Source organism: Coloeus monedula, assembly GCF_965178545.1.
Source record: "Coloeus monedula genome assembly, chromosome: 2".
Taxonomy (NCBI): domain Eukaryota; kingdom Metazoa; phylum Chordata; class Aves; order Passeriformes; family Corvidae; genus Coloeus; species Coloeus monedula.
In genome coordinates this window covers 5,723,038-5,738,202 of record NC_138782.1, presented here as the reverse complement: position 1 = coordinate 5,738,202, position 15,165 = coordinate 5,723,038, and the positions used below count along the sequence as shown (strand labels likewise).

The following is a 15,165-nucleotide window of genomic DNA, read 5'->3' as shown; positions in this document are numbered from 1 at the left end:
CAGCAAACTAGGCAAGTAATTACGGACATAAATCAGAGCAGGGAGCAGCATGAGGTCAGGACTGCTTTGGTTTTCGCCTGCTTTTTCTCAGCTGCCTTTTGCTGGGTGACAGAGAGGCACATTCCTGTTAATTTTGTGATATTACTAGTGATTAAATGCTTTTTTTGACGAAGTTTGAACCCCTGAGTGCTTTCAAGCAGGGGTTGAGCAGCCTCACCATGCTTGGAACAATACGAGTACAGGGCCAGTGGCCGGCCTGGATCTGCTGTGCCGTGGTTGGTGTTCAGTATTCCACATTCAGCATCTGACATGCCTGGTTGGTTCCCGATACACCACGGTCAGTGTGCAGCACAGGCTGCAGCCCAAAGAGGGAAATCTCCTTGGGGTGACCACAGTTACTCCGTTGAGAAGCTCAGTGAGTTATGTAAGATGCAGCCAGAGATATTTAGCCAAAGTAAATCAGCAAAGCAAATGTGGTTTCAGTAGAGCCTGGCTGATTTATGGCCCTGGCCACCGATCTGTACATCTCATTCTTGTCGGGTGTTTGTAAACGTGAAGTGGTGCTCAATGGCAGTCCCCAGGTGAAAAATGGATGCAGCCACGTGTTACAGCCTTCAGGTGGTACTGGCTAAAAAAATAAAATCTTTCTTGAAGATTTCTGTTCACCTCCCATCCTACCAGGAGCACCGGTATTTTGCACAGAAGGGGATAGGGATGGGCAGGGGGATCTTTGGAAGGCTTTACAATCGTGGGACACAAACAGGGCCAGCACTTGGCATCCCTGATGTGGGTGTCCCAGAGCCAGGGTTGTGCACTGTGGCTTGCTGGATGCTGTGTGTTGCAAGGAGATGGAGTTAAGTATTTTTCCCTCTTTCCTGAGTGTCTTTTATGCTAAGTCAACTAAGAGGCAATCCTCAGTGGGGATTCTGCTACTCAGGAACCTACTGTTTTGTGGAAAAAAAAAAAGAAAATTCAGTGCCTACTTAACTGTGCACTTAACTTTTCATTCCAGCAGTTTGTTAAAATAACACATGGAAGTCACCACTGAATGGTTCTCCTTTAGCTTATCCATGCCCTGTAAATCAGATTCAGCCCACCAGTTTGGCTTGATGTAGACAACTGAATAACAACAAATAAAAAATAAGTAGTGGGTTTAAATGTCTCTGTTGTTGGCTGCTGAACACCCACCTCTGAAACTGGGCTTTTTGAGTGTCTTGGGGTTGCCTGTCAAATCCCAGCTTGCGATCTACGCTGAATTTAAATGTTTCTTCATTTCTTCCTGTCCTACTGTAAGTGTTTATTGAGATTTTTTTTTTAGCAATGAGATACATGACTGAAGAACATAACACATTGCTACTGGTATTTCTGGCTGAATCACAGACTTTTTTCCTTTTTGGTGGTTTTTTTGGTGAAATACTAGACAAAAATCAGTATTTAATCAAAGCAATGTTTTTATTCCCAGACTATTGTTCGAGGAAACAAGCCTCGAAAGGATACTTCAATCAACGGCCTGCTGGAGGAGTTTGACAATATCTCAGTGACACGATCCAATTCCTTGCGGAAGGAAAGTCCTCCCACTCACCACCAAGGAAATGCCAACCATGTGCCAAGGCACCAGGAGGAAAACGGCTACATCACGTTTTCCCAGTACTCCAGCGAGTCAGACACTACCACAGACTATGTCGTGGAGAAATATCGGGACAAGACTCTGTATGGGGAAGAGTTGGACAGGTACTACAAGGGGAGCTACGCCGCCAAGCAGAACGGGCACATGATGAAGGTGACGTCCCGGGACATCTATTACTCAGAAGTGACACCCCTGCAGTCAGACCTTTCCAGGTTCCTCCCGGATTACCATGCACACCTGGAGGCCAAGCCCAAACCGCTGGAATATGGTGGCCTAAAGCTGGAGTATCAGCGGATCCCCAGCGGATCCTCCCTGGACTACAGGGATTCCTTCCCTTACGCCCCGTCGCGAGCGTCAGTGCAGAGCGAGTGCCCCAAGGAGAGGCTGGAGTACGGTGACAGTGACTGGGGGCACAGCCTGGGCAAGGATGACTATGATAAGAGGCCTAAGTCATCCTATGTGGACCCTGCGAGCCCTCAGCCAGCCATGAGGCAGAGGTCCAGGTCAGGCTCCGGCCTGCAGGAGCCGGCCATGCCCTACGGAGCAAGCGCCTTCAAAGCACACCAGCAAGGACATTCCTACAGCTCCTACACCTACCCCCGCCTGTCCGAAACTGCAGCAGGCATTCCCAAGGTAACCTGACCTGCCTGGGGACAGTGCTGCCAGGGCAGGGATCAGCCTCTCCAGAAGGGGAGTGCGAAAAGTAAAAACTAAGGGCAAGGAGCCATGCTTGGGCACACGATGCCAAACATGGCTGGTCACGTCCCCAAGAGTTGTGTGGCTGCTCCTTGGCAGGTGTGGAAACCCACCTGCTCTACTTGGGTGTATGAAAATGGATGTCAGGGACCAGGGGGTTTAAGTTACTAAAAGGCAGGTTTGGAGATGCCCATCTTCTGGGGATTTTATTTGAAATTCCCAACAAGCCCAAGTTCTTTGGCAGTTTTTTGTATCCTCCGGGGTTGCTGTATGCCTGAGAAGATCTCAGCAGGAGGTGAGACGCTGGTCTGGTTTGTATATCAGATACTTCTGTGTTCAAATTGTTGTGCAAGGCTGAAACCTCTGTGCTTCAGTGTTTATATTGTATTTATGCCGTTTTTATAGTACAAGGTTTATTAACTCTTCACTGCGAAGGAGAGTAGGGGCTTTACCCCTTTCTGCTTTGTTTCTAAGCATTGAAATTAAATCAAAGCAGCTGATCTCACCCAAGGCATTTTAGATGTAGTTTAAAAAAAGGGTTGATGTGCTAGAAAGCTTTTTAGCCATGTTATCTAAAGGCAGCTCCTCTACACAAATCTCTCCCTGCTCTGCCACATGAGGTACATTACCTACACAAGCTTTCCTGCCCTGCCTGCAACAGTTTGCTGAACTCATTCAGTTCAGTTCAGAGTGCTTTTCTCACACCTCTAGTCACATAACCATGATGACCTGCTTAAGCATCTAATATTCTGCAAGAGATGCTTTTTCAGTGTAGCTTGCACTGAACATCACTGAGTTCCCCTAGCAACGAGCAGCGAGATGATCTTTTTTCCAAGGCTGGGGTTGATGTGACGTTCCACGTGCTGAGGTAGGTGCCTATCAGGGGTGAGATCCGTTCTGCTCTCTGATGATACCTGAACATGCATTTGCTTGCTGGCCGTGTGCTCTGAGAACGTGGTTGTGTCCTGCTGCAGTCCCAGGTCTCTGCAGATCCCTGATACCCCGGTGTTGGAGGTGTGTGTGTGTGTCGTGCTTCCTTAGGTTTTGGCTTCTTTGCCATTACCATGGTGCAGTGACCCATGGGGAAGGATGAGCGATGCATTTTTCATCCCTCTGCATTAAAGCACAGAGCTGGGCTTTGGAGCTTGAGGAGAAATCTTGGGGGGAGTGGAAAAGTTACAGGTCTCTTTAAGTGCCTTTCCAAATCTCAGGGTGTGGTGGGAGGAGTGTGTGTGGTAGTTAACTGTGTGCTGGTATGGCATTTGGTGTGGATTCTGGAAGTTGTGAGGAAAATCTGGGATGGGGTAGCTGCCCTTTCCTTTACTAAAAGCAGTCATTTTGTCAGCATTTAGAAAGGAGAAGGACAAATGCAGTAATTCAGAGACCTGGTAGCACCTGCTTCTGCCAGTTTCACACCTTTCAGTAGGGCAGAAGAAGACAGAGGTGTTTTTTACAGGATTCCAGCAGTTTGAAAAATATCCATTAAAATGCAGTAACAACTTTTATAAAAAAAAAAAAAAATTATGCTTCCATGCAAGATTCATTGTGAGCTGTTCCTCTCCTCAGAGCATCAAAACCACTCCTACAACCTTGGTGTACTGAAACTTGATGATTCACTGTTAAATGCAGCAGTTCAATTCCCAAACCCGTCCACAGTTCCTGGAAGTGAATAGGAGTTTCTTGTCTTGGATGATTGCTGAAGAATCTTCTTTTCAAGGAGGCATTAGTAAGATAATGGTTCATCAAATGGGCTTACTAAATGAGAATCAGATCTCAAGTCAGATATTTTACAAATGAGATTGGGTTTAAAGTATAATTAAAAGGGGTGAAAAAGTAAGCGAAAAATCTGCAGGCAAAATGCGTGGCATCGAAGTTTGTTTAACAAGGATGTTCATTTTGGCTTGTAAACATGACTTACTTCAGTGTTTTTTGCAGGTAAGAGGTGTCAGATAAATCAAATGTCTGCCCTGTTTCATCATCAGTGACATCAGAGTTATTACATCAGACGACTTGCCCTGCCCTGGGCTTGGCCACTGCTGTGCAGTGGGACCGTGGAGGTGAAGGAAGCCAGAGGCTCAGATTTGGTACCCTCTGACCCACCCCTGTGTTACCTACCTGCCCTCCTGTCCTGCACACCAACTCTAGGGCACCTGCATGGAGTTGCAGAGTCTGCTCTGTTACCCTCACCACACAGAGTTGATGTCCCACCTCAGTATTGTCGCACAATACCGAATTTGTCATGCCAGGTTGGCTTATTTTTGGCCACTCTGTATTGCATGGGATTTTTTTTGCCTCCTCTTCATCTCAGGCAGCCCTCTTAACTTCTGGCACCAAGCTCTGTTGTTTCAAAACTCTTTTCCCTGTTGTTTTCCAGTAGGAGCTCTCCGTGACCCTCTCCTGTTCCTCCTCCAAGGGCCCATGATGTCTGCTCTCCCCTTTGCTACCTCGTACTGCTGTAACATAGAAGTGTCTCTCGCCATTGTCCTCTGTGTCCCTGTGCACCACGAGGACATTTCCAGCCTGGCAAAGGCAGGGCCAAGCCTTTGCTGTCAGGAACTCTCCCTTTTTTTCCCTGTCTTCCCATTCACATGCCAGCAGCTGTACATGAGTGCTGCCTGCCACCTCTGTGTGTGGAACAGGGAGTCTTGGGGGTTTCCACCAGCAAAGCACCGGACAGTAACCTTTGCCTTTGCCATGTCCCTGCGATTTACAGACCATCCATTCCATGCCTTTGACTTGGGCAAACTGAAACCTGATCAAATGGAAATCCACTGTATGTGACGGAGGGGCGAGTCCATCCCACCAGGACTCGAGGATGTGGGCTCTGGCCGCAGGGCTGTGGCTGTGGCTCTGCCGCAGTCCCACTGCAGAGCGTGCAGGGACACCCACTCGGCTGAAAGGCTGCCCAGGCAGCCTCCTCGCAGGGAAGGGACCCCTCAGGAGCAAGCAGGTGTTCCCTCTGCTTGCAGTACATAACAGGCATCGCTGTCACCAGAGCGAGAGCTGAAATGAGTTTAGACACGGCGTTACGTCCATGCTTTAATGGTGAAAAGACCCGAGTGCCGATGTGGCCGGGTGCGGATGCGGGAGATGCCGCTGTGCCGTGATGGATGTCGTGTCAGAGCTTCGGCTGCTCCTCTGACCTGATCTTGAATGAGCGCAGGACTGTTTTCTTCTTCCCTTTGTAGTATTTAAAGGCTTTCCTTTCAGCAGGTGACTGCATTCAGTAGCAGAAATAGAATTATTAGTGGAATAAAGTATGTTTGATTTTGCTGTGATGTGGAGCACTGCGTCAGGACACAGCCTCGGAGGAGAGCTTCAGCTGATTTACTTATTATAGCTCCTGACTTTTTGTAACATTTCCTGGGATTCAGGAAGTGGGTTTACATTGTACAGCAATGCTAACCTCAGAAAGCTTCCAAAAATTCTTAGCAAGCACACTGAACCCCTGAATTTTCATTCTAAAATTTCACTGCAGAATATTCTTTTGCCAGTGTGTTCACCTTAGGGCATACTCAGACATGGATGAAGCCTCAAATAATTCATTGGCGTGGATTTATCCATTTTGAATTTCTAGACCAGGTTTTCCCCATCTCAGTGGTTATAAAGAAAATGGTGCATTTTCAGCCAAAGCAATAATTTATTTGCCTCTACATACACGGATATATAGGACAGGGTTAGATTGAGTTTCCCTCCCTCCACCAAACCATCTGAGCACTTTTCCGCATTAATTAGTTCGGCAGATGTAATGTCCTTCATGAAATTCATGATGTCTTTGACTCCCTTCTATTTTATGGCTGCCCCTGCCTGATGGAGTAAGGGAAGGATGGCTGTAATCATGTGGATTTTTGCCTAAGCAATCCTGGCATCCTGGGAGGCGGCTGTACAGCCCTGTTCGTGCTTGCCGGATGCTCCCGATGGCGGGTGGCTGGCAGCGTGCAAGCCTCGCATGGAAGCAGACTCCAGCTTTTCCGAGGGAAGCCTCTGAGCAGCCCCTCTGGAGAGGCATTCCCTCTTCCCCGCTAAAGCTCTTGTGGAATGAAAGGCCAGGCACGCTGGCTCACGCGGGAGGTGGGAAAGCGCCAACATAAAATTGCACTGGAGGCTTTTCTGCCCACACCGAGGCGACTCCAGTTCCAAACTCCTCCTCGCTGTGCAGAGCCCACGGTGATAAATCGATGCTGCGGCAGATTTTTTTTTTTCTTTTTTTTTTTGCAGTCTTAGCATAAAATGGTCAAATGATGTTCCACCGCAGAATTCAATTTCACAGTTCAGTTGGGTCCTTGATTACACTGCCAAATTCAGATTAATGTGCATTTAACTAACATGGATCAGGGACTCCTGGCCGGCAGCCAGCAGTAATAGTAGCAACCGTGGGCTGTGTAGAGTTTGCTGCTCTGTCCATCCCTGTGCACTGCCACTGAAATTGATTGATTAAATGAACTCATTGCCATAATTATTTGTAATTGTGCTACATGATGAGCCTGTGTCAAACCACCCCCTGCTCCGAGATGCTCCACACATCGTCAGGAGCAACATACTGTAAATGTGAAGATGTTCTTTTCCAGAGGAAAGAAATAGAATTTTGGGGTGGGTTTTTTTGTTCTGCATCTTTTGGGGGGTTTTAGTGTGGATAGAAGCAAACTATTATGTTTGTAAATGTGAAGTATTCGTTAGTCTTCAATGTAAGAAGCTTAGAGAAGCTTGGAAAATATAAAAAATAGAAAGGAACCTACAAATGAACAGGGCTTCCCACTGGGATAATTTCCTTTGTGATTTTCTCTGATTTCGGATGAAAATTAGCAGTTTTGTGACATTGCAGTTAAGTAGTGTGTCGCTGTGGAAAATGATTTAAGAAATGGTGAATTGAATTAGGCTCCTCATCAAATTCACGTAAGCAGTCACTCAAATAACAGCTGGTAGCACGGCAAGACAGGAGATGACAGGGATTTTAGGGTACCACCACCTCCACAAGAAGAGGTTGGGTTATCCCTAAGTTGCTGGAGAAAAACATAAGAAAAGGCTAAAAGTTGAGAATAAAAATCCAGGTACTGGTAAGACACAAATTGAAATTTGCCAAAGGGCAAATTTTTATCACATCCTTGGATGTGACAGGGATAGATTCTTGGAGGAAATGGCCCAGAGAGCCTGCAGGGCACTGCAGATGCAGAGCAAATACATTTCTTGAAGCATAGGTCCCTCCCAACCAGGGCCATTCTACGTTTCAGCAAAGACTGTTGTATGTACAAACAGTACCTGGACAGAAAAATGCACCTGAGATGCACGAAAGATCTGGACTTCCCTGGCCTCATGTCAGTGGTGCTGAGGGCACGGGAGCCCAGTGGTCAGAAAATCCCTGCCCAGACAGGGGCAGCAGTGCCACGTAGAGCAGAACGGGGACAATGTGGGAGCACGTTGTGCCAGCTCTGCTGGGTCCTCCAGCGGTGCTGGAAACGAACGGAGTGGAGGGACAGGGACAAAGGTGCTGCTCACTCAGCCTCACCCTCTGTGTTTGTGTTGCAGGTGGATTATGACCGAGCGCAGCTGGTTGTCAGCCCACCGCTCTCGGGGTCAGACACCTATCCCCGGGGCCCAGTCAAGCTACCTCAGAGTCAGAGCAAAGTCAGCTACTCCAGCAGCAGCTACCAGTACCCCCTGGTCTACCACAAAGGCCCCCACTATCACCAGCCGCCTCTCCAGCCCGGCTCTCCCTATATTTCCACCGCCTCCTACCCCAGCTCCCCGAGTATCACGTCAAGTGCTTATCCTCCCCCCAGCTGGGGCTCCTCCTCGGACCAGCAGCCCTCCAGGGTGTCCCACGAACAGTTCCGAGCTGCCCTGCAGCTCGTGGTCAGCCCCGGAGACCCGCGGGAGTACCTGGACAGCTTCATCAAGATCGGGGAGGGCTCCACAGGGATCGTGTGCATCGCCACCGAGAAGCACACGGGGAAGCAGGTTGCCGTGAAGAAGATGGACCTCAGGAAACAGCAGAGAAGGGAGCTGCTCTTCAATGAGGTACGTGGGTTGGGTGGTGCAACAGGTTTTTTAGGCAGCAGGTTTGACAGGAGACATGGGCCAAATGCCACCATCAAGAGCCAAATTAATCTTTCTAAAAGAGGTGGTGAGTCCCACACACATCTATGCTGTATAAATACTGTATAGCCAGACCAGTTTCAAGTGAGGTACAGCTCCTCCTGGCTTTAAACTATTATGTTGTCCCAGGAAACAGCTAAGAAATGTGTGAGCTGGTCCGTGCAGTGTATCAGGTGCTCAGACATAGCCCAGCTGCTTTTTTCTGACTGTCCTGACACAGTTTATTCTTCCAAGAAGGAGGATCCAAACTAACGAGACTATTCAAGAAGCATGTGCACTATATTCTGGCATATACGTGCTTTTTGTTTCCTCCCTTCTTCCTCTCCTAACCATCAGCACTCCCTTTGCTTTCTTGATGGTTACTAAGCTAAGAGCTGGCAGTCCCTTTTTTATGGAACTGTCTGTGTTAATTCCCACATCTCCTTTCCTGAATGGTTGCAGCCAGTTCAAAGCCCACAGCTGTTTATGGGAGAGTGTTTTCCCCGTGTACGTTATTTTAAATTTCAGAACACTCATTTTCATTTGCCTTTTTTTCACTCAGTTGTTTGGGGATGAGAGTACCTCCTGCACCTTGAAGAGCTAGTCCTTATTTAATTTCTATCTCTCTTAAAGAAGCTGATGGGGTGTGTTCAGTGCTCCCTTTTTGAGATCACTTGTAAATATCCTGATCAATACCAAAACCGTTGCAGGATCCCAGGAAAACCTGTGAAAATGAACCTTTTAATTCTACCTTTTGTTTGCTGTGTTTTAACTATAAGTTGATCTTCCCTCAGCACATGACAGACTGATTTCTTTAAAACCTTTAAAAACTTAACACTTTTAAATTAAAATGTTCGTTTTTAACAAACTTCATGCAGTTCTTCTTTACCCAGTGCATGACTGTCCTGGTTATTTGGGCTTGGCTTTGCCTCTGCTGGAGGCTGTGCTGGCTCTAACCGAGCGTCTCTTGAACAGGAACATCTTGAAGCAGGTCCTACGTGCTGTGCAGGATCAAGCTGCTTCCCTGACACGCTCCAGTCACTCATGTTATCTGAAAATCCCTTGTCAGCAGTGATGAAATCCCTCTGTCTGTAATGAGACCTTCCCTGGCTGTTATTCTCTCTCCTGGTTGCCGTTCTGACACCCCTCAGTACCCTGTGGTCATGGACACTGTCTTGGCTGGGCTGCCCTCACTGTGGTGCCAGTTCTGTTCAGTCCCTTTTAGGTGCGGGGTTTGAGTCATCCCCTGTATCACCAGCAGTGAGAGACTGGAGAGATTGATGTCTCCAGACATTTTGGGGTGCATTTGTGTGCACGCAGGGGCAGGTTGGGCCTTGCCCTGACAAGGGGCAGTGCCCTGCTCCATACCCCCCTAGAGCCAGGCATGGTGCCAGTTCCTGGCACACTGGGAGCAGTGCTCCACACCTGCCCCTGGAGCCCTAATCCAGCCCCAGAGTAGCCACATGACTGTAAATCCCACTCAGGGGAGGGGCCTAGGAAGGCCAGGGGGTATTCAGGCCAAACACGAGGCAAGCACTTGTCTTGACCCTACTGTCTCTTGGACTTTCTGTGAGCTGTGCTGGAACCCAGGGGTTGGTGGCTGCATGTGTCCTTCTCTATATATTTTCTATCTTTCTCTCTTTCTCCTTCTTCTAATTCCCTCTTCTCAGAATTTTTGAGTAACTTAAAATTGAACTTAAAATCAAATTAAAAGCTTAGATTTTGCCAAGTTGAACGGGCCAAGTTAATGGACTTTGAGAAGTGTTTTACATGGATTCAATGTTGCACAAAGCCTTTTGCCGAAGTTCTCTGATTGCCAGTTGCCAGTAAAGCTTTTTGTTGTTTGACCTCTTGAGAATAACTTGTCGGTATTTCTCCAGTGTGTCTAACTCAGAGTACACAACAAACAGTAAGCCTTTTACAAGTGTCTTTGAGTGAGTTTTCTGGGGCCTTCCTCCAGCATTCTGACGGAATTCTGTGCAAAGCACCATTTGGTACGTGATAAAAATTACTTTGATGCGTTGAGCAATTAATCAGGTTAAAAAAAAAATCTGTTGTACTGAAAGCAACTGGCAATAAAAAAAACCAATTAAATAAATAGTTCTGTTCCTGCAGGCTGAAATAAAGCAATTATCTACTGTTTATACTCTATCAACTAGAGATTCTTTCTTCCTCCTGATGCATTTATGATGACTGATATTTTTATGTAAATATATTGATTTTGTTTATGTGCTGGCATAAGGATTAGGGAGGATGTGATTCATCGCAGAACCTTTCCTAAACACCAGGAGAAGAGTACAGTGAAAAAGAAGGTCAAAACAAGTGTCAGATAAGGCTTGTAGCATTCCCAGCTCGTCCCTTTGTGCCTCTGCAGGTTGTGATCATGAGAGATTACCACCACGAGAACGTGGTTGACATGTACAACAGTTACCTGGTCGGGGACGAGCTCTGGGTCGTGATGGAGTTCCTGGAGGGCGGCGCTCTCACAGACATCGTGACTCACACCAGGTGGGCTGGGGGCTGGGGGGTGTACAAAATACAGAGAGAAAACCACAAAACTGCAGAAAAGATACGTGCATGGAGAATAGATACCCACGTATTTTAGGCGTACACACAGTTAAACCCATAGGTATCATGCTGGCTTTGCCATCAGCGATAAGCCAGAATTGCAGATGAACTCCTGTTGATACCAGCATTCGCTAAACCAAAGGGAAAGCAATACCTGAGAGGGCCTGCTGGTAGATGGGGATTTGCTAACACTTTAGGAGGCACTTCAGCAGCAACACAAGTCCTAAAATGGCAAAAAAAAAAAGTTCTTTTCCCTGTTTGGTGATCTGTATTGTTGGGTTTGCTGTCATAACCACATCTGTTGTAAGGCTAATTTCTCCTCACAAAGGTTATCTGCAAACCAACCCTAAAACATATGGGGAGAAGTATTTTTATATCAGAATATTTGTGCTTATGGTGGAGCACATTCCCATACTTCAGTTAATATCACACCTACACACAGTAGGAAATTAGCCAGCACAAAAGCTGCAGTGTATGGAACTGTTCTACCTCTTCTGAGGGGAGACATTATATTTTACAGCCCTCTTTACATCTGCTCTTTGCTCATCTGCTTCTGATAAGCTGGATAAAATGGGATTCTTTATTTAATTTCTTCCTGTTGAATGAAAGAAAATTAAAATTTCCACACCAAACCAGTGGGAGAGTATTTAAGGGGAACAAGAACAAAAGCAAGGAATTATAAATTAGAAAATTTGTCTTCTCTCCTAGTTTAATGATGCTCTTCGATCCTACCAAGAGTTGTAACACAGATGTTTTATTTTTTAGTGTTACCTTAGCTTATGTGCTGGAATAAATCACAATGTTGGAAGTATTTGCCAAACCATTAAAAGCTCTATCTTAGATGTGTCTGACAGAAGTTTAACAGCAAACAGATGTTCCCAGGACACTACTTCTTAAGAGCTGTCATCTATTTTTTAACTCAAAATAGTCTTTTCTTTATCACTGGGGTGTTTTTTTTACATTGCATGACCTTCCCTCAAAGATTTTGCTAAAATACTGCAAATGGCACACAAAGTTAAAGCAGAAATTTCCATGGGTGTTTTACTGCTCAGGTAAAAGATGCTGGGGACATCAGCAATGGGACAGTGGCACCAGGGTGCACAGCCCATCCCAGGCATTGCGCTGTAGCTGATAGAATGACCCCAGAATGGGGTTTTTCAACTGTGCACAGAATGAGAACTCTTGCTGCTTATTTTTCTGCTGAAATACCCAGAATATTTTTATAGAAGGCATAAAAGTGCTCTCAAAGAGCTACAACGCAGGGCCTCATGTTTTGCCTACAGAATTAAGGGTGTTTTTTCTCATATTTATTCCACGCCTGTTTCCATCCCAGTAGTGATTTGCCCTGCTTGGCAAGCAGTGAGCTTACTGTAAATAAGGCATTTCCGTGATTTCCCAGAGGGAAACAGGCTACAGCACATGGCACACTCGGCTTTTTTAGTGCTGCAGGGAGACTGATCCAGAGCTTGCTGCAGAGCTGATCCCCACTCCTCATCTCCCTTTTTTTGACAGAAATAGGACCAGAGATTCACCCCACAGAGCCACTGCCTAAAAGGTCTCCTGTATAGTGGTGTGAATAGGAAGTTGTGCCTCTCCACATCCCCTTTCCCCTGTCTTCCCCAACACTCAGCTGTTCTTTGCCCCTTGCTGTTGCAGGATGAACGAGGAGCAGATCGCCACGGTCTGTCTGTCCGTGCTGAGAGCCCTGTCCTACCTGCACAACCAGGGCGTCATCCACCGCGACATCAAGAGCGACTCCATCCTGCTCACCAGCGACGGCAGGGTGAGCACCCGGCCTTCCCAGCCCCCAGGGCTGCCAGGACAATACCTGTGCACAAAGTGGCACTGCCTGCAGAAAAAGAATCCAGGCAGGGGAAAGAATGGGGTGTGACCTGTGAATAATTTGAGAGCTGAATCTGAAAAACACAGGCCTGGTCTGGCCAGTGATTGACATCTGTGCTGCAGGCAGAGTCCTTGGGGAGGGATTGGAGCTGTCAGAAGGCAGTGGCAGAGGAAACCATGCAGCAAGGGTGATGATCAGGTGATGGGAGACCACCTTCTGGGCTGCACCACTCCTACTCTGATGCCTCTCAAAAAACACTTCCTTTTTACTATACTTAGTTCTGTACATGTGCTCTGCTTCTCCAAGCTGCTTAGGAGGCCAGCATCAATCTATGCAAATAGCAAATAATGTGCATTACTGCTGAAACCCTCCCCAGATGGTGAGAGTAGCTTTCACACTTCCAAGATGCCTGATGAAATCTGTCCCACGCTTCCATTTACTTGGATGAGATGCTGCTGCCTGTGACTTGCTGTGTCTTTGTGTTGTTAATGAGCAGAGGGAGAAGGGGACAAAATGCTGCACGTGACTTGCTCAGTAAACAAAATGTAGTTTGCACACAAAAAAATAAGGGTTGCTCCACTGGTAGTACACACCTGTCTAAGGCAAGATGTGGAGGGTTGGACTGAGCTCAAGAGCTTTGGTTTGGAAGCAGATCCAGACCTTCCAGAGGTAAAGCTCTTGGCTTCCCAGGCCTGGTCTGACTCTTTAGCCAAAGGCTTGTCTGTCTACTTTGATGCCCACTTCACCAAGGGAGAGGGAATTTCTTCCTGCAGCAGTCACAGGCTGCTCCTGTTAATCCTGTCAAGGAAAGAAAATCCCACGTGTGTAGGAGTTTCTCAGTTGTGATTTCAGTTCATGTTGCTGAAATAACATCTGATCTGCGCTCGGGATCTGCATACAGTGCCTCATTATACTCATTACTCCAGCCCTTATTATCTGCATTGCAGATTTCTTCATGGCTGTGTTGTGCAATTATCTTTTTTTAGAAAATCGTTGTCTTTTATGTACTCGAATGAGCAATAGATATGCAAAACCTCTTGTGCTCCCACAAAAGAAGACTGGGCTCTGCTTCCAAAATATGCATTATTTCCTCCATTCTTCATCGTGTAAACTGAAAAATACATTTAGCAGGGAGAACTTGGCTATTATTGGCATTGTTTTAGAAGTACCAACAATCATTTCATAATTCTGTTAAAAATAATACCCGTAACTTTTAAAAAAGTAATGTCTGTGCTGAATCCAAAAGAAAACAAGTGAGTGCTGACAGTAAGTCTACACAATGCAGGGATTTATGCAGCTTCCCACTCCACTTGTCTTGTTTGGGCTCACTTTGTATCCCCAGGCACTGATGGGATACACAGCCTGTGGACCTTGGGCATGGGTAACCACTGAACTGTGCAGTGATGGGGGTTAGGAAAATGTCCAGGAAAATCCCTTTGGTAGCTTCCAGGCCTCCAAGTAAGTACTCAGAGGGTTAAAAAAAATATTTTAGCCTTAAGAAACAAGCTGTTTCTGGAAGTGGGTGATGCCACCAATCCTCAGACCAACTTATTGTGGTTGGAGGTTGGAGGAATTTTCACCTTGGCATTGTACAGCGACAGGGAGGGGGAGGTGATAATTTTCCATAATTTTTGTTGTTAAAAAAAACTGTCATAAAAGTGTGAGCCAGGCACATGATGCAGCAAGAGCTGCTCTCTGGAGTGCTTGTGTATCCCATTATTTCTATTTCAGGTCACTGCCACAGCTACTCAAGGACAGTACTAATTCCTGAGTTCCCAAGCAAAGGGAACAGGTTAAGTCTTTTGCAAGGAGTCTTGTACCCTTCCCTGCCTTCTCCACCTTAGCTCTCTTGCTACACAGAGATGGCAGCTTCTTCAGTGATAGTCCACAGTGTGAGGTCCTGGGCTTGACAAACCATTGGAAGAGGTTTTATTTTCTGTGGGTGGTAAAAGGGAATGGGGTGAATGCCACTTGTTTCCCACATTTTCTGGCAAACTCAGAGATTGTACAAACAAGGAGTGGGAGGGGTAATACACATATTCACTTGGAATATGTGTATTACTGGATATCACATGTTGAACTACAAACATGGGGGTTCTATTTGGAATATTTTGTTTTCCTTCCATTTTTAAGTGTTAACAAGCCATTTATCACCTCTGCATCCCTTGCTGGTGGAGAGGCAATGGTCTGTGACAGATGATACCAGGAATGAGCAGCACTGCCACTCTCCTCCCCTTGCCTTCATTTTAATGAGCTGCATGTTCCCCAGGCTGTACTCCCATCTCCAGACACTCCCTCAGAGCTGGGCTGCTGTCCTGTCCCAGGAAAACGCTGCAGCTCCAGCCCTGTCCCTCCGGCT

At 46.7% G+C, this 15,165-nt stretch overlaps 1 protein-coding gene across 2 annotated transcripts in view; it reads left to right on the top strand.

Moving 5' to 3' along the window:
- Nucleotides 1-15,165, top strand: part of PAK5 (p21 (RAC1) activated kinase 5) — an 87,734-nt gene that overhangs the window by 66,606 nt on the left and 5,963 nt on the right. For both annotated transcript variants that reach the window (XM_082277115.1, XM_082277116.1), the window contains 4 exons: nucleotides 1,463-2,260; nucleotides 7,847-8,338; nucleotides 10,770-10,903; nucleotides 12,620-12,746. In XM_082277115.1, the coding sequence (XP_082133241.1) occupies nucleotides 1,463-2,260; nucleotides 7,847-8,338; nucleotides 10,770-10,903; nucleotides 12,620-12,746 (1,551 nt within the window). The remainder of the gene's footprint in view (nucleotides 1-1,462; nucleotides 2,261-7,846; nucleotides 8,339-10,769; nucleotides 10,904-12,619; nucleotides 12,747-15,165) is intronic.